This window comes from Monodelphis domestica, chromosome 8 (assembly GCF_027887165.1).
Source record: "Monodelphis domestica isolate mMonDom1 chromosome 8, mMonDom1.pri, whole genome shotgun sequence".
Lineage (NCBI taxonomy): Eukaryota > Metazoa > Chordata > Mammalia > Didelphimorphia > Didelphidae > Monodelphis > Monodelphis domestica.
This window is the reverse complement of record NC_077234.1, coordinates 216,342,946-216,367,516: the sequence shown is the minus strand read 5'-3', so window position 1 is coordinate 216,367,516 and position 24,571 is coordinate 216,342,946. Positions and strand designations below refer to the sequence as shown.

The following is a 24,571-nucleotide window of genomic DNA, read 5'->3' as shown; positions in this document are numbered from 1 at the left end:
TCCCCACCCATTCTCATTGACTGCTGGACTTTAAGCCAATCAAAAGCCTCCAGAGGACAGGGAAGCTCAAACCCCCAACAACCCTCCCCCAGAGACTACACCAAGAGATCTTCTGTTAAAGCTCCAATAGGGGAGACTCATAGAAGTCCCCAAAAAATAAAAAAAAATGAGAGGGACAACAGCACAGACAAATACAGGGAGTAAAGAAGGGGTAAATTTGAGCAAACAACAGAAAAAGAAGAAAGAAACTACAACACAGAAAGAAGAAAGAAACTACAAATGGAACAGAGGGGGAGAGATCAGCAATCGATAAACCAGAAATCCCAGCAAATTGGATACAGGCTGTGGAAGAACTCAAAACACATCTAAGAGAGGCTGAAGACCATTGGAAAAGGGCTTAAAAATTAAGATAAGTCATCTGGAAACAGAGGCACTTGAACTAAAATGAGAAAATAGTGTCTTGAAAGACAAAATCAACCAGCTGGAAAATGAGGCAAAGGAGATGAAAGATGAGGCAAATGAGATGAAAGATGAAGTAAAGATGATGAAGGATGATCTTCAAAGAAAATCAGACCAGAAGGAAAAGGATGACCAAAAAGCCAGAGATGAAATCCAATCTTTAAGAACCAGAATAAAACAACTAGAATCAAGTGACCTCAGAAGGCTGCAGGACACTATAAAGCAAAACAAAAAAAAGGAAAAAATTGAGGAAAATGTGAAGCATCTCATTCACAAAACAGACGATTTAGAAAATCGTTCAAGAAGAGACAATTTAAAAATAATTGGACTACCAGAAGACCCCAACAAAAGAAAAAGACTGGACATAATACTAGAGGAAATTATCCAGGAAAACTGTCCTGAGATCCTAGAACAAGAGGGGAAAGTGGAGAGTGAAAGAATCCACAGATCACCCCCTGTACTTAATCCCCAACTGACAACACCAAGAAATGTTATAGCCAAATTCAAAAACAATCAGATGAAAGAAAAGATATTACAAGCTGCCAAGAAAAAGCCATTCAGATACCATGGAAACACGGTGAGGTTAACACAGGATCTGGCTGCATCCACACTGAAGGACCAAAAGGCATGGAATACGATATTCCAGAAAGCAAGGGAACTAAGTCTACAACCAAGAATAAAATACCCATCAAAACTGACTATATTCTTATAGGGGAAAGTATGGTCATTCAATACAACAGAAGAGTTCCAAGCATTCATAAATAAAAGACCAGACCTGAACAGAAAATTCGAAGTCCAACCACAAAACTCAAGAGAATCATGAAAAGGTTATTAAAAAAGAGGGGGGGGGAACAACAACAACAAAAATATTTTAAGAGACTCAAGAAGTTAAAATGATATGTATCCCTATAAGAAAAGATGTCATTGGTAACTCTTAAAAACTGTTGCTATCACCTGAGCAGCTAGAAGAACTACACTCAGAGGGAACAGTGACAAACTGTATAGGATGAAAGGACAAGACATAAACAGGTATATAGATATATGCATGCATAAATACATATACATGTGTATGTATATATATACATGACTAGAGCTAAAAAAAAGAGGTTATGACTAAAAGAAATGGGGAAAGAAACAAATGGGGATAGATTTATATGTCACAAAGAAGCTCATGACGGGAGGGGGGAGAACATCAATACACTGGAAGAGTAAAGAGGCTGAAGATAGGAAATACTCAACTCTTACATACTTTGAAACTGACCAAAAGAGGGAAAAACAATCCAATCCATTGGGGAAGAGAATAGATTTGCACCCAATAGGGGAATAGAAGGGTAAAAAACGGACTGATGGGGAGGGAAGCAATACAAGGCAGGGAGGGGGGGGTGAATTTTAAAAACACTACAGGGGAAAATAAGGGAGGGAATAAGAAGGGAGGGGGTAGAAAGGGAAGTAAAGTAAGGTGGGGAACTAGGGGGAGTGACTATAAACAAACATTGGTATAGAAGGAAATAGTGAAAGAAGAAAAGGCAGGACCAGGGGTAGAAATCAAAATGCTGAGAAATACAGAGCTAGTAATCATAACTCTGAATATGAATGGAATGAACTCACCCATAAAACGCAAGCAAATAGCAGAGTGGATTAGAATCCAAAACCCTACCATATGCTGTCTGCAAGAAACACACATGAGGAAGGTAAATAGGAATAGGGTGAAAATAAGAGGATGGAGGCAAATCTATTAGGCATCAAATGATAAAAAGAAGGCAGGAGTAGCAATCATGATATCGGAAAAAGCAAAAGTAAAAATAAATCTAGTTAAAAGAGATAGGGAAGATAATTACATCCTGATAAAAGGCAGTATAGACAATGAGGAAATATCTGTACTCAATATGTATGCAACAAGTGGCAGAGCATCCAAATTTTTAAAGGAGAAACTAGAGGAGCTCAAGGATGAAATAGATAGAAAAACTATACTAGTGGGACATCTGAACCTTCCCCTATCCGAACTAGATAAATCAAATCAAAAAATAAATAAGAAAGAGGTGAGAGAAGCAAATGAAATGTTAGAAAAATTAGAGTTATTAGACATATGGAGAAAAATAAATGGGGACAAAAAGGAATACACCTTCTTTTCAGCACTACATGGTACATTCACAAAAATTGACCATGTACTAGGGCACAAAATCATTGCAAACAAGTGCAAAAGTGCAGAAATAATAAATGCAACCTTCTCAGACCACAATGCAATAAAAATAATAATTAGTAAGGGTACATGGATAGATAAATCAAAAATCAATTGGAAATTAAACAATATGATTCTCCAAAACCAGCTAGTTAAAGAACAAATGGTGGAAACAATTAATAACTTCATTGAAGAAAATTACAATGGTGAGACATCCTTTCAAAACTTATGGGATGCAGCCAAAGCAGTACTCAGGGGGAAATTTATATCCTTGAGTTCATATATAAACAAATTAAGAAGGGCAAAGGTCAATGAATTGGGCATGCAAATTAAAAAACTAGAAGGTGAACAAATTAAAAACCCTCAGATGAAGACTAAATTAGAGATCCTAAAAATCAAAGGAGAAATTAATAAAATTGAAAGTCAAAGAACTATTGATTTAATAAATAAGACTAGAAGCTGGTACTTTGAAAAAAAACAAATAAAATTGACAAAGAACTAGTCAGTCTAATTAAAAAAAGGAAAGAAAAAAACCAAATTGACAGTATCCAAGATGAAAAGGGAGACCTCACTTCTAATGAAGAGGAAATCAAGGCAATCATTAAAAACTACTATGCCCAATTATATGGCAAAAAATATGGCAATCTATGTGATATGGATGAATACTTACAAAAATATAAATTTCCTAGACTAAAAGAAGAAGAAATAAATTACCTAAACAACCCCATATCAGAAAAAGAAATTGAACAAGCCATCAAAGAACTCCGTAAGAAAAAAATCCCCATGTCCAGATGGTTTCACAAATGAATTCTATCAAACATTCAAAGAACAGCTAACCCCAATACTATACAAACTATTTGACAGAATAAGCCAAGAAGGGGTTCTACCAAATTCTTTTTTACAACACAAACATGGTACTGATCCCAAAGCCAGGCAGGTTAAAAACAGAGAAAGAAAACTATAGGCCAATATCTCTAATGAATATAGATGAAAAAATATTAAATAAGATACTAGCAAAAATACTCCAGCAAGTCATCACAAGGGTTATCCACTACGATCAAGTAGGATTCATACCAGGAATGCAAGAATGGTTCAATATTAGGAAAAGCATCCACATAATTGGCCATATCAACAAGCAAACCAACAAGAACCACATGATTATCTCAATAGATGCAGAAAAAGCCTTTGACAAAATACAACACCCATTCCTATTGAAAACACTAGAAAGTATAGGAATAGAAGGGCCTTTCCTAAAAATAATAAACAGCATATACCTAAAACCATCAGCAAACTTCATCTGCAATAGGGAAAAACTCAAAGCCTTCCCAATAAGATCAGGAGTCAAACAAGGATGCCCATTATTACCTTTATTATTTAATATTGTACTATAAACACTAGTAGTAGCAATTAAAGAAGAAAAAGAAATTGAAGGTATTAAAATTGACAATGAGGAGACCAAGCTGTCACTCTTTGCAGATTTACTTTGATGATTTACTTAAAGAATCCTATGGAATCAACCAAAAAACTAATTGAAATAATCAACAACTTTAGCAAAGTTGCAGGATACAAAATAAACCCACATAAATCATCAACTTTTCTATATATCTCCAACACAGCTCAGCAGCAAGAACTAGAAAGAGAAATCCCATTCAAAATCACCTTAGACAAAATAAAATACCTAGGAATCTACCTCCCAAAACAAACACAGGAACTATATGAACACAACTACAAAACACTCTCCACACAATTAAAACTAGATCTAAACAATTGGAAAAACATTGATTGCTCATGGGTGGGACGAGCTAACATAATAAAAATGACCATCCTACCCAAACTTATATATCTATTTAGTGCCATACCCATTGAACTACCAAAAAACTATTTTACTGAATTAGAGAAAATGATAACAAAGTTCATTTGGAAGAATAAAGGATCAAGGATATCCAGGGAAATAATGGAAAAAAAATACAAAGGAAAGGGGCCTTGCAGTCCCAGATCTCGAACTATATTACAAAACAGTGGTCATCAAAACAATTTGGTACTGGCTAAGAGACAGAAAGGAGGATCAGTGGAATAGACTTGGGGTAAAAGACCTCAGCAAGACAGTCTTTGACAAACCCAAAGACCCCAGTCTTTGACAAACCCAAAGACCCAGATTTTTGGGACAAAAATCCAGTATTTGATAAAAACTGCTGGGAAAATTGGAAGACAGTGTGGGAGAGATTAGGTTTGGATCAACACCTCACACCCTACACCAAGATAAATTCAGAATGGGTGAAGGACTTGAACATAAAGAAGGAAACTATAAGTAAATTAGGTGAACATAGAATAGTATACATGTCAGAACTTTGGGAAGGGAAAGATTTTAAAATCAAGCAAGACTTAGAAAGAGTCACAAAATGCAAAATAAATAATTTTGACTACATCAAATTTAAAAGTTTTTGTGCAAACAAAACCAATGTAACTAAAATTAGAATGCAAGCAACAAATTGGGAAACAATCTTCATAACAAAAACCTCTGACAAAGGTCTAATTACTCAAATCTATAAAGAGTTAAACCAGTTGTACAAAAAAATCAAGCCATTCTCCAATTGAAAAATGGGCAAGGGACATGAATAGGCAATTTTCAGTTTAAGAAATCAAGACTATTAATAAGCACATGGAAAAGTGTTCTAGATCTCTTATAATCAGAGAGATGCAAATCAAAACGACTCTGAGGTATCACCTCACACCTAGCAGATTGTTCAACATGACAGCAAAGGAAAGTAATGAATGCTGAAGGGGGTGTGGCAAAGTAGGGACATTAATGCATTGCTGGTGGAGTTGTGAATTGATTCAACCATTCTGGAGGGCAATTTGGAACTATGCCCAAAGGGCGACAAAAGAATATCTACCCTTTGATCCAGCCATAGCACTGCTGGGTCTGTACCCCAAAGAGATAATGGACAAAAAGACTTGTACAAAAATATTCATAGCTGTGCTCTTTGTGGTGGCAAAAAATTAGAAAATGAGGGGATGCCCTTCAATTGGAGAATGGCTGAACAAATTGTGGTATATGTTGGTGATGGAATACTATTGTGCTAAAAGGAATAACAATGTGGAAGAATTCCATGGAGACTGGAACAACCTCCAGGAAGTGATGCAGAGTGAGAGAAGCAGAACCAGGAGAACATTGTACACAGAGACTGACACATTGTGGTACAAGAGAAAGTAATGGACTTCTCCAGTAATAGCTTTACAATGTCCCTGAACAACCTGCAGCGATCTACAAGAAAAAAAAAAATATCCTCAAGCAGAGGACAAACTGAGGGATTAAACACGGAGGAAAAAAAATTGCTTGACTCCAGAGGTTGAGGGGACATGATCGAAGAGAGACACTAAATGAGCACCCTAATGCAAATACCAACAACAAGGAAATGGGTTCAGAGGAAGGACACATGTGATACCCAGACAAATCGCCCATTGGCTACAGAAGGGGTGGCGGGTGTAAACCTTAAAATTTCTTAGACTTATAAATGTTGGAAATTTCACCATTGGGAAATTTCATATTTGGAAAATTTCTTACTGATAGTCTATTGGAATGTGAACCCCATTGGCATGGGAGGTTCCTCCTCCTCCCTTCTTAAGATTACTTTAGGACAGAAACCTTTTTGCTGAACAGTGGAAAGGCCTTTGACCTATGCTTAAGCATAGTAAAGGAAGTTCTTTGAGTCATGATTGATTTTAGAATTGATACAATAGAGATACTTGGAATGACAGAACCAGGTCTTGGAACTTCCAATCTCCACCCTGCTCAGGGTAACAGGATTTAGGAAGGGCTGCAGCAAAGGATCAAGATTTAATTATTTGAGAATATGACCTTCAACAGACATGTGCAAAGCCACAGATCTCTGGGTGGTCCTGGGTTAAGGTAGAGCCACCATTGGCACAGGGAAGACATGGACAGTGATTGGTAGATGTGAGAACTGAGGGGAGGGAACTTGGATGGTTTCCTTAAAGATAGGGGGGGTCTGAGGACTGAGGGTGGTTGGTTGGAGAGGTTTTGCTCTGAGAGGTGGTGCTCTGAGAAGCTTGCTCTGAAGGAAGCTGGAGGTGGAGGCCCCTGAGACTGTTTCTCCATTTTGGTCACGTGAGTGATAGGGACTGATCTCTTTTCTTTGCCTCAGCTATCTAAGGACTTGGGCCCTTTGGCCTAGCCTAAACAGAAGGGGTATTTAAGCCCTATTCCCTTCTCTCCCCTTTCTCTCTCTCTCTCTCTCTCTGTCTCTCTCTCTCTCTCTCTCTCTCTCTCTCTCTCTCTCTCTCTAATACCTTTCTTCCTCCTGTTTGTAATTAAACTCCATAAAAAGTTGACTGCTGACTTGAGTTTTCATTTAGGAATTACATAGCTGAATTCCTTGGCGACCTTAAATTAATATATATCAGTCTTTTAAAGTGATTTCCTTGTCACACGGGGGAGTGGGGGAGAGGAAACGAAAATTATCTGTTTCCAATGAACAATGTATGAAAATGACCAAATAAAATAATGTTTTAAAAACTAAAAAAAAAAAGAAAGTTGTCCAAAAAGACATTGAGTTCTCTCTATCTCAGATGCTTATTGTGTTTTCTTAAGAATCATTTCATCTCTGCCTCTGTCTCTGTCCATATATTAACATACACTTATGTATATAAGTATATGAATATATAAATAGCTTTGTGTATACATATATATATATACTGCATATACACATATGTATATACATAGTGGTGTACTAGTAAATATTTAACAATAAACTGTGTTATATATATATATATAAATACACATGGACTATACACATTTTATTCCTCTAATATACAATATTAACATTTTTTCATCACTTTTTAAAGCTAAGAAAGTCAATAAAATAATAAATAAAGGTCTATATTTTAGTATTTGTTAGTTTCTGAGGTATAAATGCTCACAGTAAAAATTTTTCAATTGTCTGGATAGCCCTTAAGAGTTTAAGAAATTTGCCTGAGTATAAATAGTATTTTTGAGACAGTGGGGAGCCTAACTGTCTTACATATAAAATGCATCATTTCATACATGTAGATTCATTATCAATATTTGTTAAACCAAATTATTCTTTCCTAAAGTTTGTTTGTTAACAGGATAATATGTTCCCCTGGTATCTCTACCACATTAGAAGAACTTAATGAATATTCCCAGAATATTCCAAGAGAAACATTTTGTGATTTAGGGGAGGACCTTATGGCAAAGTCAGTTAGCATGAAGAGGCAAAGAATGGATGTGATTTGCCTGTCTAGATGGAGTACCCATTTCAGTGAGTAGTCAAATAATATCTACAATTAACATACTACTTTAGAAAATGGTACTTACCTACCATCCAATCCATTTCTTCTACATTGTCCCCATATAATCCATATTTACTACGTCCAACAAACTTCTCTTTAGTGACAAGTGGAGTGTGCACATGAAGAAAGGACATAAAGAGAAGAAAGGGCCCACGTTTGTACCTAATAAAGAAAAAAATTATTTCACTTCACTCCCTGGAAAAGCATATTTGGCATCTAAAAAGGCTGAAGTGAAATGGAAAATCATAGAATGTTCACTGAAAGTTTTAGTGAAGGTTGACTGAAGCAATGGATACATTTTCAAATAAACATGGAAAGAATATTATTCTGAAAGATACACATAAACATATGGAGTTTTCAAAAGAATCATAGACTAGTATTATAATAATAGCCAGACTTGAATAGTGCTTTAAACAAGCTTTAAACATTTTTGTCCTCCAAAAACAATTTTATGAGGTGGGTACTATAAGTGTTTTTTTTTTTTAAATCCACACTTTGCAGATAAAGTAAATAAGACTTGTTAAATTACTTTCCTATTGTCACATGACTATTGAGTGTTAAAGCCAGATCTTGCTGACTCCAAATGGAATGCTTGATTGAAAAAACACACTATTTCTCAACTAAAAGATTGTTCAATTCTAGCACCATATTTTCAGGACAATAACAAGCCAAAAAACGATATACTGCTATGCGTATATATATGTATATGTGTGTGCATATATATATATATATATATTATATAAAGATTTGATACTAGAAAAAGGCCTGATCCCCAAATTTATTGTTCACTGCCTCATCAATAGTACCCACCTCACAGCATTGTTGTTGAACAACTAAAATGAGACTAGGTATTTAAAGTACTACATAAGTGTCAACTATTCTTTTTATATTAGTTTATAGTCTCTTTTAAAACTGAAAAATGTTGACACTATCCTAAATCATGATATCCTAAATTGAGAAAAGAACTTTAAAGTAATAATGTCCAAATTACTATATGAAACATTAATTATCTATATAGTATCCATTAAAAAAATCACAATCCAGCTGCCACTTAAAACTTGAAATTATGGGGAAATAGATAATTAAAGCTTATATTTTTAAAAACTAGGTCTTAGGACATTCTTTCTTACAATGAGCAAAAATATGACTCCTTGTGACTTTCATCCACTGGTTCTAATTATGACATCTGGGGAAAGTAATTCAATTATTTTTTTTAAAATGACAATTCTTAAGGTTAGACTTAATTAGACTTGATACACATGAGGTGTATCCTAATCTGAATAGACATTTCAAAATTACATTTAAAAAGGAAGTATTCCTTGACCAAGCCATATCATTTGTCAGTTATATATCCTAGAGCAATTAAATACTCAGGCAAAGGTCACCCATATATACATATATAAGCACATTTTGCAATAATGAAAAACTGGAGGTGAATTCCTTTGATAGAATGGCTGAAAGAAATGTGGTGCATCAATATCATTAAAGTTAAGTATTAAACAATGGAATAACATGAAGTAAAAAAAAAATATAAAGATATAAGAGTAACTTGGGGAGACGTACATGAAATGATTTAGAGCAATATAAACATGCAAAAGAGGACAATTTACATGATAAGTACAATGATATAAAGAAAACCAGCTTGAAAGACTCCATGACTTTGATGCAATCACCAGTTATTGCTTCAGAGAAAATCATGTTGAAATGGTAATGGACAACAGGCACATAACGAAACACACATTTCAAACATGGGCAATATATTTTTTGCCTTGGATCATAGCTCTGGAAAGTTCCTTAAATGTCATCAAGGCCACATCCTCATAATCAGGGATATTAAATCATATTTTAAAGCCAGGTTGTGTCAGATGTGGACATTTGAACCCAAGTCCTCTAATTCCACAAACAGTGATCCTTTTCTACTATATTATGCTGCCTTCTATGAAATATTATTTTATTTTGACTTTAATGTCAAATGTGACTCAAATATGTCAGAAAAGATTGACCAAGGAGATTGGCATACTCTGAAATTGATATTAATTTTCAAACTATGAGGAATTAGAAGATGAAAATATTCTTTACTTTTCAACAAATGAAAGTGCCTCTTTCAAAATCAGAGAATTCACTTTTTCTTCCTTCATGGGTTGTTGAATAATCTCATGGTTTCTCATAAGAATACAATTCCAGTGACGAATGAATCCATAACTAGAATACCAGGAGGCAAAAAACAAGATGGCCACAAGAGCAGTGATGATAACAACAGTCCATGGGATTTTGAACCATCCAGCAAATATAGGAATGAGGAGTAAGATAGGGACAATGCCAAGAGCTACACTGGAAATCCAGAGTTTAATTCTCAAGGCTCTGTGCATCTCTGGAGTTTTTGTTGCTTGGCATTCATTTAAGAGAGAAAAAGGCATCCCAAAAAAATAATCAAACCCATGATTTAATGGATGATAACAGTGGTCATTTCTAGAGGCACAGCTTAAACCTTGATGCCATTTTCCTGGAAAAAAAACACATAGGAATAAATAGTTATAATAGGAAATTATTATGCTTCTTTGGTCAAATATAAATTATTATTTGTAATAGCAATTTACAATAAAATCATAGTTTATATTTTACAAAACATTTTATTCATAAAAACCATGTCATTCAACTTTAAGTGAAAGTATTCCTAATGGTACCTAATTTCTAAAATAAAACTAACACATCTGAATTTCAGAGAAGTTAGATAAAATCATAAAGTCAATAAATGTCAGCTATTGAATGTAAGATCAGATCTCCTGACTTTAAGGGCAGTGGTTTCTATGATATAAGAAGAAGTGAGTAGCCCACGGTCACATAGCCAGAAATGGTCAAAATCAAAATTTAAACTATCACTTTCATTGATATTTCTTCTCTTTGATATCATCAAGTACTTTGGATTGAGGTCATGGCTAAGAAAATGGAGTATAAGAGCAGCTAGGTGGTATAGTAGATAGCATGCCAAGTCTAGAGTCAGAAATACTCATGTTCCTGAATTCAAATATGGACTCAGACATTTCCTCATATATGTAAGAGAAGATTGACAATCATAAATTCAAAAAGCTGGAAAGATATTCTCTAGAGATTGGAGTCTAGATTTTTTTTTACTTAATTGCTTTGGTTAATAACAAGTGTTGAATCTCTCTATAATACACACCAGCAATGTCTCTATAATTTATCATCTTATAGAGGTTCCTAAGGCATTCAATTGAGAGGTTATATGATTTACCCAAATAATTTTTTAGCTTCTACGTATCAAAGGTAAAATCAGGTTCTTCCAACTATAAGGCTAGCTCTCTATCAATTATGATACAATATATGAAGTACTAACATTTCAATTGCCAAGTTAGATACTTTGGGGTTGCCATCAATGAGTATGACTTAGTAACTATTGGATTTGAAGAGTCCTTTGCTTCCTAGCCATTTTCTGGACTTTTAAAAGTCAAAATAAACAGAAATCAAACTGATTTATAGAAATAGAATTTTTTTAAATACCCTTATCTTCTCTCTTAGAATCAATATCATGTATTACTTCCAAAGCAAAAGAGCAGTAAAGGCTGGGCAATGTGGGTTAAGTGACTTGCCCAGGAAGACACACAGCTAGAAAGCATCAGAGGCCATATCTGAACCCAGGACTTTCCATCTCTAGACCTTGTTCTCAATGTACTGAGTCATTTCTATGCCCCCCTGGAAGCTGAATTCTTGTGGTTAATCTCCAAAGAATTTTCCTCTCCCAAATAATTTTTAATAATACAAACTTTATCACTACTCAGTTTATACCATTAAGAAAAATTGTTAAATTTTCAGTGAGGTTGTTCACACCTTAGAAATTGGCAAATGCTAAAAATCAAAGTTGGAGTTATTATTTTTTGATGATCTAGATTTAATAAAGTCATGGAGAAAACATCTTAATGATTATAACTTGTGTCTGTCATTCCTACATTTTTTCAGAAAGTTAGTTATTAAACATTTACCATCATACCCATTTTACCCATGTGATTACCTTTTTGTTATTCTTTCACATAGCTTACATCTGCACCAATTACATCATTTTGCCATGTATTGAATTCATAAGTTGCAAGAGGTTTTGTCAAACACACTTTTTGGTTTTTACAATATGGATGGTGTCACAAATAAGTATATTTTTACCTACCATCATATTCTGTTTTACTATTAAATATCACCTTTATCATTACTTAAACTGCCCTACTTCTATTTTGTTTTCATGGCACAATTCTGAGATGTACTATGGAAATGCTGAATTGCTTTGGAAAATGTGTGCTATTACCTATTAATCCAGTCTTATAACCGCGTTGCTGAAGTAGCTTGGCAAATGTGGTTTCATTAGTTGGAAGGCCTCCTGAGCCACCAAGCCAAAGAAGGTCACGATTCATATTAAAAGAGGAACTCATACCTGAAATATATTGTAAAGAAAGCATGTTGTATTTCTTAACTGGCCCAGATTTCCCATGAAAATCATAAAAGTTCTAGTTAAAACTGGCTTTTTGCCACAAACTAAAGGCCAGTCACTGGGAATTCATTTTAACTATTTTTGTTTTATTTTTTTTACAAAATGTCAGATTTTTGGCTTCATTTTTAAGTGAGGGATTTTTGTTATATAACCCAAATTAATGTCTGAATATATAATAAATACTTGAAATTAATATTGTGTGGATATAAATTTGAGGGAATTCATGATTGCATCAGTATAGGAGAATGCTTGGTCTGGAAATATCACAACCATAAATCAAAACCTATCTATATATTGGGAAATAAATTACAGGGGGATTCTTGAGGCATTTACATGAATGAAAAATATCAGATGGAAAAGTATATCTTTCTAAGTCTATACCCAGAACTCTAGTCCTTACATATATTGTTTCTGCAATTCATTCCATAGTGTGGAAATAAGTCCTAAATGGTTGGAGAATGACTTTTTTCCCATGACATGATGCTGGGGAGATTACATCTGTCTATAAAGTATATTTATAGTTAGAACAAAGAATTTCTTGCTACATCTCTGGGGTTTATAATTTATATGTTGATCCAGAAAATGACAGAAAAGATTCAATAAACTCAGTGCTATATCTATTTTAGCTTACCATGTTCTAGATATTCCTGTGCCATTTCTATGAATCCCAGACCTACCATTTTGTGGCTTTGGAAAGTATATGGAACATGCTTTAAGGATCTGGTTACACATACATGAAAGGCATGAAACCCCTGTCTTGATCATCACACATCATATTTGTAAAAAAAGCAATGTACAGTGACTGTAGTTTCATTAGTATAAGGAACTCCCCCCCCCCCCTAAAATACAGATCAACACTTTTCCTGAACTTAAAGTCTTAGATATTTAGGTGTCTGAGGCATTCTGAGATTAAGAAGTTTGTCCAGTGTCAGCATGTACCAGAAATGGAATTTGAACTCAGTTCTTACTGACACTCAAGCCAGCTGCTTATGTACTATGCAATGATGCTTTCTATAGCAAGCAACAGATTCCCTCCCCCAAAAAAATTTGATAAGCAGATGAAATGCTTTTAAAAATCCTACATAGTGTGAAAATAAATTTCCTTTTAAGGCATTAAAAAAATAACATTATTCAACTCGGTGACAGCCTTTACATTTTTCCCAGTGACAAAAGAAAAAAAGAATATATCTCTGGATAAGAATATATTCCTGGAAGAAGAACATCATAGAATGCAAGTTGGAAGAAAGTTTAGATATCATCTAATCCCAACTTGTCATGTCACAAATCAAGAACCCAAGACTCAAAGAGATTGTGAAGGTTGTTCAAGGTCTGCAATGTAATATCAAAACTAAGGTTCAAATCCAGATCTGACTCAAAGTACAATGTTCCTCCCCACTTGCTATACTTGATTTTAATCAAAGCTCATGGGCAACATAAAAGGGTAAGCTTCTACTTCTTAAATACTACGGAGTTCCTTATTTCATCAGATTCTCATTTAACCATAAAGAAATTGTAAAATGCCTTGTCACAACAAGGATTGACACCTGTGTCAAGGTGAGTCAGTTGATCAAAAAGAATTTAAGTGTCTATCTTCCAGGACTTGTGTCAAACGCTCAGGTCATAAATGATGGCAAAAAACAATGGCTGATCTCAAGAACCTCCCAGTTTAATGGGATAGAAGGAGATATATTCCTTGCATCTCAAGTTGGAACCATATTGACAATGCTATAAAAATGGTCAAGACTCTTTAATACCATATGGTATAGCTATAGTGTGAATCAAGCAGACATTTTTTTCCTAGCCTGGGAACATAAATATCATTTATATTCATTTCTTTGGGAAAATGTGTTATACTTGAAAGACCTGATTTGCAATTGAACTTTTGTAATATCTTCCATCTATAAACTGGAGACTGGCTAAATTAGCATTTGATTTTACGGTGGACAGGTGTGTAGTGCTTAGTGAATTCTCAGTGAATATCTTCTTTCTCCTACACTTCTGCAAGGGTCCCTTTGATTTCTGTCCAGAGGGGAAGGCAGGAGGTTAAGCTTAGAGTCTGGATGCTCTTCTCTCATCAGAAAGAGAAAGATACTGAATCAGAACTCTATCTTCCCCTGAAACATTGTTAATTTAAGACAAATAATTTTTAGGTTTAAGTGGGACACTGATTGCTATGCCTTAACAAGAAAAGGAATGCATCAAGCTACATATACAAGTCCTGAATCTCTTCCAACTAAATGCTAGTTCTTTGGTAAATACACATAGAGAATAAGAATAGCAAGTCAACTCATTTATCCAAATAAAGAAGAAACAAAAATCAGAGAAAGTATACAGATGGGAATAGGGAAAAGTCTCAATAACCAGTAAGCTAAGGACAGGGACCTGATTAAGGTATCAGCTCCTCAACATGTCAGCTTGTTCCCAGAGCCTCTCTTGACCTTCAGAGGCCTGAGGAGAGTGTCTACTACCAAATCTGGAAACAGGAAGATGAGGATCTCTCTTCTCTCAAACTTATCAATTCTGCCCCTTAGACAGGCATGAAGGAATTCATAATCAGTGTCCACCAATGACATGAGTCACATCCAAACAGATTTTGAGGTGCAGATCAGAAGTAGCAAAGGTGGAGTTGCTGCCAGAAGTTCACAGACAGCTGTAGAAAGTGATAGCTGGTCAAGAAAGGAAACAGAAAAAACTCAAAAAGTAGATGAAAGAGTGAAGAAAAACAAATGAACAATAAAAGCAACCATGGGGTAGAGCACTAGGACTGGAGTCAGAAAGACAACACTTCAAATCAGACTTCAGACACTGTGTGACTTTGGGAAAGTCATGTAACCCCAGCCTATATAAAAGTGGAGAAGGAAATGGTATATGTTTCTTTGGTTCTTTTAATAAGTCTTGCCGCATTTTCAGTATTTTTAAACTCTTACCTTCTGTATTAGTATTAACATGGAGTATTGGTTTCAAGGTAGAAGAGTATTTAGGGCTAGGAAAATAAGGTCAAATGACTTGCCCAGCCAGGAAGTATTTGAGGCCATCTCCAGACCTGGCTCTCTATTCCCTGAGCCATGTAGCTATATCAATTTTTTAAAAGCTTTTCTTAGTATTAGAATGGGTTGTAAGAAATAGAGATTTGATTTTGGAGTCAGGAAACCTGAGTTCAAGTCCTACCAGTGACACAGTGACACCTGTGACAGTGCCATCTTAGACAAATCATTCAACCTTTCAGTCCTCTACGTAACTATGTAAATCAATAAGTTGCAGAAAAAGTTTCAACCTACCTAAGTAGAAGGACTTTCCTTACCTGGAAATTCATTATATTAATGATATTTTAGGTCTAGTTCCTACAACTCTCCTATTAAATTCTTTTTTAAATATCTATTTTATTTTTATATCTATTTTTATATATCTATTTTATATCTATTATGAATAATTTTAAATGAAACATAAATGCTTAGTGTCTTGCAAAACTTTCTTTCAGACATTTTGTAGACTTACAAATTATTTACACAGATAGTGCTTTGCTATCAGAAAATATTTCAATATTTAAAATTTTTCAAACCTGATCTGATGGGGTATCTGCCAGTCAGGAAAGCAGCCCTGCTTGGACTGCACATTGAAGCTGCTGCTAGATGCTGAGTGAGTTGTACACCTTCTCTCGCAAGGCTGTCAATATTAGGAGTGCTAAAATCCAAAGAAAGATTACAAGACATTGAGATTTTAATTCCAATAAAATGGACTAGTATTAAATGAATACCAGCTCAGAAAAAAAAATTTTGGTCCAGTTCTAACAAATCTTCTGAATATATTATCATATATTTGTAGTAAGAATCTTAGTGTTATAGTTTTATAGCTAGAAGGAACTTCAGGGTCATCTAATCCATCCCTTTCATTTTATAGATAACGAAACTGCAGCTAAGAGAGATTAGGTGATTCGACCAAGGTTCAATGGGTAGTTCAAAGCAAAGATAGCCTTTAAGCTCATCTTTTGTCAATTAACTACAATTTATTGAAATTCCTACTGAACTTAATTCAGTTCCAAGTATGGGTCAAATAATATACAACAAGTGTGTTGTTCAAGGATCATTCTTACTGGAAGCAGGGAAGGATGAGGTTTACATTGGCCAGAAAGTGATGAATATGAAAACCATTTACCACAGGGTAGCTGGGTTGAGTTCTAAAGTGAAAATTTCAGTATTCACTACCAACAGCATAGATAATTGATGAAATATTGACAAATATTTATTTAAATAACAATTATCAAACAACTATATAACTATGAAATTCTATCCATAATTAGAGGAGTTATATTTCTATTGACAAAACAGTTAAAAATTTAAATAATATTGATTATATTAATTAGAACCTGAAGTGATGGTGTGTGGGCTGCTTAGATAGAAATTTTAAAGACTTTCTATAGAACATATTAGACTTATCTGTAACTAAATTTTGTTTTTTTAAAAAAAACATTTGAAATACTCTATTTTAATGCTGTCATCCATTTCTACTTCTTTTCCTTATGTTTATATTTTTCCTAACTACAAAATATTCATTTGTCAGGATAGAAATTATAGGGTGTTGTAGATAAGAGTTGAAAAGTAGTTTAAGAAATGTCGATATTATATAATGCATTCAGGTTTATACAGGTAGGTGACAAGCATTTGCATGAATGTGATTAGAAGAAGAAATACAAGCAATTTTATCAAAAGACTATAAGGTACTGGTCCTTGTTAAGTAAGGTACCCAGTAGATTGAGACCCATGCTTGAAGATGGGGGATCCTGCATTCATATCTGGTCTCAGATACTTCCTATTATGACCCCGAGCAAGTCATTTAACCCTCATTGCCTAAATATTACCACTCAGAACCAATACATGGTATTGATTCCAAGATGGAAGCTAATAGTTTTGGGCTTTGTTTTGTTTTTGTTTTTGTTTTGTTTTTAAGAAAAGGGAAGAAAAATGTACTTTGGGAGCAAAAAGTGAAATTTTATGTAAACAATAATTAACTTGTTAAATATATGTTTCTGTCTTTTTATATGTTAAGAGCTTGGTTGAAACAAGGGACTAGAAATTTTGTGCATGAAAACTATTGAAACTCATGTAAAAATTCTTTTTTGTTTTTGTTTTTACACACATGGAATGGGTATTTATTTGTTTCATATAAATAAAGGAAATACTAAAACACAAAAGACTATTACAAATACACATAGACAATACACATTTATCATATAAATTAATAAAAGACTGGACTAATTACAATTATACTCAGTCATTTGATACATAAATCAGTCTAAATGTAAAGAAGTTTGTGGTACTGCTGATAAGATAGTTTACAATTCATCTCATTGTCCAAATTCAAGTCCCAGTTCATGTCTTCTGGTAAAACAGATCAGATTTGGTCCTATCTTCTTGCTATTGGTCACTTTCTCCAAAGACCCTAGAGTAATTGCTGGGGACTCCTTCCTTTGTGAAAGCAATTGGCACAACCCCTGGCACAGTAGTAGACATTTGACAAATGAATAAATGCTTCTTCTTCTCCACCCTGATCTCCCATATGACTAGAATTTTTGGACATCTTGAATTCACAAGGTCAACTCCACCAAATCCATCTAGGGAAAGGCACTTTTTTATCTAAGAAAGAAGGAAAGGGAAGGAACAACACAAAATAAGAAAGGCAAGGAAGACCCCAGATGCCAGCTTATCCACTTGAGGAGCCTCCTTGCATTAGAGGTCACAGAATCTAATTCCCATTTCCTCACTGGAAGTCTTAGTGCTTGGAGGGTTGAAGAAAAAGAGACTCATTTGGAAGCTGTCTGTTCAATTTCATAACCTGCCACTATCATGAGATCTGTCATAGTAAAGAAGCACAAAGAAATAGTTTTTCTGTTAAAATATGAAGCATGTACTGGTAGGAGGACCAAGTAGAGATCTGAGAGGAGGAACTTTATGAAAAAAATTAAACGATTGAGGTTGTAGGTCATTGTGTTCCCTCACTTCATTTGCATGTAACTGTTTTTTACATTTTATGTCTCACATAATAATAAATAACTTTGCAGAGACTATATTTAGAATGATGAAATGAGAACTATTGGTTGAATAACTTATGGTGGTGCTGATTTTTTTAATTTAACTCATAAAGGTGTGAGATTTAAAATGGTTGAGGTCTTAAATTGTAGTGATTAAAATAGTGGAAGATATAAATTGTGATAGATATAAGAGAGAGTGAGTAAATTTTACTGCAGAAATATGTTTCACTACAGTGTCTTGGGTTTTAAAATCAAATATAAGGTGGTCGCCAGGGAAATATTCCCAATTATTCAAATACCCAAATCAATTGGGTTTTATAGAGATTTTAATTAACAATATAATGAGTAATAGAAGAAAGAGAGAGTAAGAAAGGAATAAGTATGAAAGGCCTCAAGCCAATATGGCCTAGACCTGAGTCTTAAAAGAGAAATCAGTCAGTTTTTTAGCACTCACCACAAGGTCTGACTAAACAAGGATACTAGTGACACCAGGCCAGCGTCCTTCCTCAAAGAGTCTTCCAGCCAGAGATTGTTTCAAGGGGCCTCTCTCAAGAGCCTCCAGAACTCCTACCCCAGAGGGACAGAGCCCCTCAGAGGAGCTCCTCAAGGAGCTCTCCTTCAGAATGAGATCCTCCAGAATGAGAATCAGAAATTGTGATCCTCTTGCTCTTCTCTGAGCTCTTATTTTTAAGGGCAAAATCTCCTCTGTCACCTCCCCTAAGTCCTTACATCTACCAATCACTGTAGATGTTTCTAAAGGACCGCCCATTTTGAATTCACAGCTGAGTAGTTTTAATCTCTTTAGTAAGTCAGGAAAAAATGCTGCTGTGTCGACAAATTTCATTAGAAAAAACCTCTGAATAAGTTATCACCCTTTTAGGTTTAAGTAGTTTACAAGTTGCCCCACCTTTATAGGTACTTAGTATCCCATTGTATCAGTTCTAAAACAGTCATGACTCAAAAGACTTCCTGTCCCTTCCATAAGCATGGATCAAAGTACTTTCATTATTTAGCAAACAGTTTTCTGTCCTAAAGCAGTCTTAAGTACGGTGGAGCAGGGACACTCCCATAGCTAGGAGCCCCCACACTCAAGTAGAGTTCTCAACATCTGCTAGGGAATTTTTTTAAGTAGAAGATTCCCCAATGGGGGAAACCCCTAACATTCATAAGCCTGAGAAATTTTAAGGTTTACAAAGGAAAGATGAAGCACTAAGTACCAAGATGCTCTGTTCTAAACCATTAAGAATGTTGATGAATACAGCAGGAGCCAGGACAGGGGAGTTAAGAAGGCAGCAGGAAGTGAGAGAATGATAGCAGAATTAGTCAGTCAAACAAAAGGTGACAGAAGGTATATTTGGGATGCTGCTGATGGAAATTAAGCCATTAGTGGCCTGAAAAAGAAAAGAAGTCTGAGCCTTATTGCCTGCAGGAGAGTTATCACCATTCAGAGCTATCTAAAGGATAAACTAAAAGGTAAAGAGGCAAAACCACTCAGAAATAGCTTGTTTCTCTCTGGTTTCCTTTAGAGTTTTAGAGGAAAAAGAATTGGGGTAGAGGAGGAAGAAGATGACCTCTGCAACTGCTATACTGTATGAGATGAAACTCATTAGATGAATCAGCATGCTATTGAGTAACTAGCTCTTTCAACTTGTCTTCATTGCCTAGAGAACCAACCAAGGAGCTTTGCAATTTGTTGATTTAATGAAACCGTTTAGCATCACAGTAGCATACTATTCTGTGCTTTTTCATGGTAATAATGAACTAAAAGATTTCATTATTGTTGTGTCATTTCAACTCTAGAAGAGGAGCAAATTTGCTCAGCAAAAGAGCAACGGAGATTTGAAACGAAACTATAGTAGAGAGGTAATTTTGTGTGGTATGGGTTTTTCTTAAAGGGACCAAGAACTTCCAATCTGTAGTTCACAATTTTGAGTTGCCCCCAAGTAAATGGATCATTCTACAAATGTGTCTCTATGCTTGCTGTTCAGTGATTTCTGAATCCTCATGACCATGCTGTTCATGGAGTTTTCTTGGCAAAGATGATGGAGTGATTTACTCACACTCACACAGCTAATAAGTGTCTAAGGTCAGATTTGAACTAAGTCTTTGTAACTGCAGGGCTATTGCTCTATCTGTGGAGCCATCTAAGCTACCTCCTTCTCTTTTGTTAGGTTTCTGTACATATATTCCTATTCTCCCCTGCTGATGCTATGTGCATTAGAGAGAGGGTAGGTCTTAAATATTTTTTGTGGCAAATGATATATTAATTATTTCTGCATTTCCCCTATATGAGTACTGTGATTTTTTAATTATTATTGGCTTTTATAGGTTAATATTTTATGTTTATAGGTAAATGTTTCATGTTTAATAGTTAATAAACAATCATTAAGATTGTTTGATTTTGAAGAAATGGAAAGCATACTGATTAGGGGTCCTGAGCTTGGGTGACAAATTGGGAAAGCAGAATCCTCTACAAAGAGTCATTGACAGAGCCCTGATAAAATTTGAATTGTAGCTTTGTGATGATGGTCTTTCTCTGGGAACTCAGATTTACCTATATGAAGACAAGTTGTGGCAAGTTAATCAGCTCAGAGAGAGTGGGTGACCCATGCTTCATGAAGGAAAACTAACCTTTGCAGTAATTATAGTATATACTACAATAAACTTGGCTAGAAAGAGGAAATAAATAAGCTCAAGAAAGAGATCAAAAGTCTGGCACAGAAGCATGATATAGCCATAGTGAGGAGATAAGAATTTTAGAGATAACTGCTGGAGTTCTATTTCTGAAAACAAAAAGAAAAGAAAAGCAATTAACTTCTTTATTAGAATTAATCATAACATCATTCTTTAAAAGATGAAGGAAACAAAAAGGGAGATTCTCTTTTGGATCTCATCTTTGATAATAAGAAAAGACTTAATTGTGGTGGAAATATGAGAATCTTGGTAGGAGGAAAAGGTAGGGAATGGTGGTGAGTACTCCCTTCCAGAGTATGGGATTAAAGAGGAAAGGAAAACCACTCAAAGACTGATGTGCATTTTAGTTTGGATTAGGCAGACTTCAAAGAAGTCAGAGAAAGGCCTTGTAGGATATGATGGACTAAAATTCTACAGAGGAAGCCAGAATGAGATAATGAGAAATTCTGATATGATATTATGAAAACTCAAAATAAAATATTGTAATTCCAAGGAGAAGTAGAAACAGGAATTATTTGGAAAGACAAATGTAAATACATTGATCAACTTAGATTTTTTTAAAAATATGTAAAATGATAATATAAAAGGCAAGTAACTGGTAATTAATACTGACAGCAAATGAATCACAATAGTTTAAGTAATACACAAGCTCAGAATGAGACAAATCTGATAAGAAAGACTGAAGGAAAATGTTTTCTTTTTTCAAAATCATTTCTGGAAGGGATCAAAAAAATATGTTACCACTGCTTAGTGATGATAACTTGAAATGTAGAGAAGACAAAGCTATCTGATTCTTCAGCTACTTTGATTACTTAATTATTTAAAAGTTTTTGCATTATCAAATTGGGTCAGATAAGATTAAAGGGGAAACAACAAGTTTATCTGATAGCGATCCTGATTTCAAGATGTATGAAGAGCAGATTCAAATTTATAAGAATAAGAAACATTCCCCAATTGATAAGTGGCCAAAACATATGAAAACTCAAATCTTAAGACAAATCTTAAAACATTGAGATCTCAATGTAAATAGAAGAACTTCCAGAAAAGAAACACATTGATTAACTCTTAGTGGAGTTATCAATTGGTTTTAGTCATTCTGGAAAGCAATTTGAAATTTTGTGCAAAAAGTTCCTAACCTACACATTCCCTCTGACCCAAAGATATCACTACTATATCTAAAATCCAAAAAGAGGAAAGGAAGATGAAAATATCATATCTATTCAAAAATATAACAGATCTTTTAGTAGTGGCAATTGGTAAATAACTGAAAAATTATGACATATAATGTCATATAAGGTCAGTAATGGTGTTGAAGAAATGAAGAAAGATTATTCAAAGGAACCTGGGAAAATTGATGAGAATTGCTATAAGATGAAGTGAATAGAACAAAAATAACAATTATATTATGATGTTAATATCAAAAATAATAATTCTGAAAGACTTAACATTTAACAGTGCAATCAGCAATCTTGATTGCAGAGGGCAGATGATGTCTTCCATTTTCTTACAATAAAATTGAGGATTAACATAAAATGAGACATATTTTTGAACTTGGCCAATGTAGACATTTGTTTTACTTGACTAAGTTTTAAGGGTTTCATTTTTTTTTTATTGGAAAGGGGAAATAGAGAGAAGGTGGGAAGAAAAAAATACATACATGCTTGAAAAATTTAGGGGGAAAAAGAAAGGATATAACAGCAACCGATAGATTGAAATAATTGACAGATATTAAGAGAGCTCCTAGATGTCCATTATGAATGTAAGTCATATACACAGAACAACTACCCCCATGAAGAACTATAGAATGTGATTTCTTACCCATTGTCAGTAATATTTGATAGACCATGGAGAACTGGAGAGTTATAACTGAATGGGAGTAATGAAAATGTTTTCATTTGCAGAATGACGTAGAGAGAAAGAGAGGAGGGTTGTAGCGAGACAAAGACAGAGACAGAAAGAAACAGATACACGCAAACAGAGAGAGAGGGAGAGAGAGAGAGAAAGAGAGAGAGAGATGGTTGAGAGAGAGAGCATCTGTAAATGATAGGTCAGTTTACTTTCATTCCTGGAAAATTCTAGAATTAGTAAAGAGATACTTCTGAACATATAGAAAAGGAAGTCATGGACACAACAAGATTGCATAGTTTCATCAAGAATAGATCATGCCAGGATAAACTTATTTTATTTCGAGAGAAAGTTCCTAAACTTATTAAGAAAAAAAAATCACGAGAATGTTGTAAATAGTTTAACTAGATTTTAACAGTGTTGGAAAGGGTATCTCATGCTATTTGTGTGGAGGTGAGGTGAATAGATTTGGGTTAAGCAATAGTTTTATAGCATTTGGAAATACTTAAATGTTTTGATATTAACTTAAAAAGAAGTAATATACTTCAGATATCTGTCCTTAGTCCTGATAAAACCAAGAAGGCAGCGAGATGGAATATATAGGACTCTAGTCCTGGAGTTAAGGAAACCTAAATTCAAATTTGACCGCAGACATTTACTAGAAATGTTACTCTGAACAAATCTCTTAACCTCCTTCTGTCTATGTTTCTTCAATTATAAAATGGAGACAAAAAAATAACACCTTTCTCACAGAGTTATGAGAATTAAATGAGATAATATTTGTAAGCAGAGTGCCTGCCACATTTTTCCCCTTTTATGCTCCAAAGTACAATTTGATCTTCCTATCAAAGACAAGGGAAAGATAGAGAATACATTCAATGATGGAGTCAGTATTGGAAAAAAAAGACTAAGAAAATGAATTTTAATGGAAATAAATGCAGTGTCTTCCATGGACGGAAGAAATTTAATTCAAAAACAGGATGGGGGACATCATTAGCTAGTAATTTGTTTTAAAATGATATAGGGATCAATAATAAATAATAAATAAATAAATAAATAATACATAAAAAATTTAAACTATGATGTTAATCTATGGAATAATACATTGGAAGTATTTTACTTAGATCTCAGCACCACATATTAAGAAGTTTATTGATATAAGATGAGGAACACTATTAGGAATAAAGAATCTCTGGCCCTTCATTTATAGCTGAAGATCTAAACTTTAAATGTGGTAAATTAAAGCTGGAGGTCTCACCATGCCCAGCCTGTGTCAAGAACCCTATTTAGAAGTTCATCAGTGTGTTTTATAGACAACTAATTAACATAAGTCATTAACACAAGAGAAGGTACATGGAATGTGAAGAAATGTGCAATGGTGTTTGGTAACAAGGGTTTGGAACTTTTGATATAAAATCATATGGATAAATTTTAATTAATCAATTCTACTTTGATCAACATAACCTTTCTTGTCCATAATACTTTGGGGAGTCTATAGTTGGCAAAAGTCTTCAAAGAATCAAACAACACCTGAACAAGC

General features: G+C 34.4%; 1 protein-coding gene across 1 annotated transcript in view; it reads right to left on the bottom strand.

Moving 5' to 3' along the window:
• Positions 1-24,571, bottom strand: part of LOC100010038 (arylsulfatase H) — a 58,589-nt gene that overhangs the window by 17,053 nt on the left and 16,965 nt on the right. Inside the window, exons 4-7 of the mRNA XM_056808521.1 lie at positions 16,027-16,148; positions 12,285-12,410; positions 10,052-10,475; positions 7,998-8,134 (exon numbers count right to left, since the gene is read on the bottom strand). Coding sequence (XP_056664499.1) covers positions 7,998-8,134; positions 10,052-10,475; positions 12,285-12,410; positions 16,027-16,148 — 809 coding nt within the window. The remainder of the gene's footprint in view (positions 1-7,997; positions 8,135-10,051; positions 10,476-12,284; positions 12,411-16,026; positions 16,149-24,571) is intronic.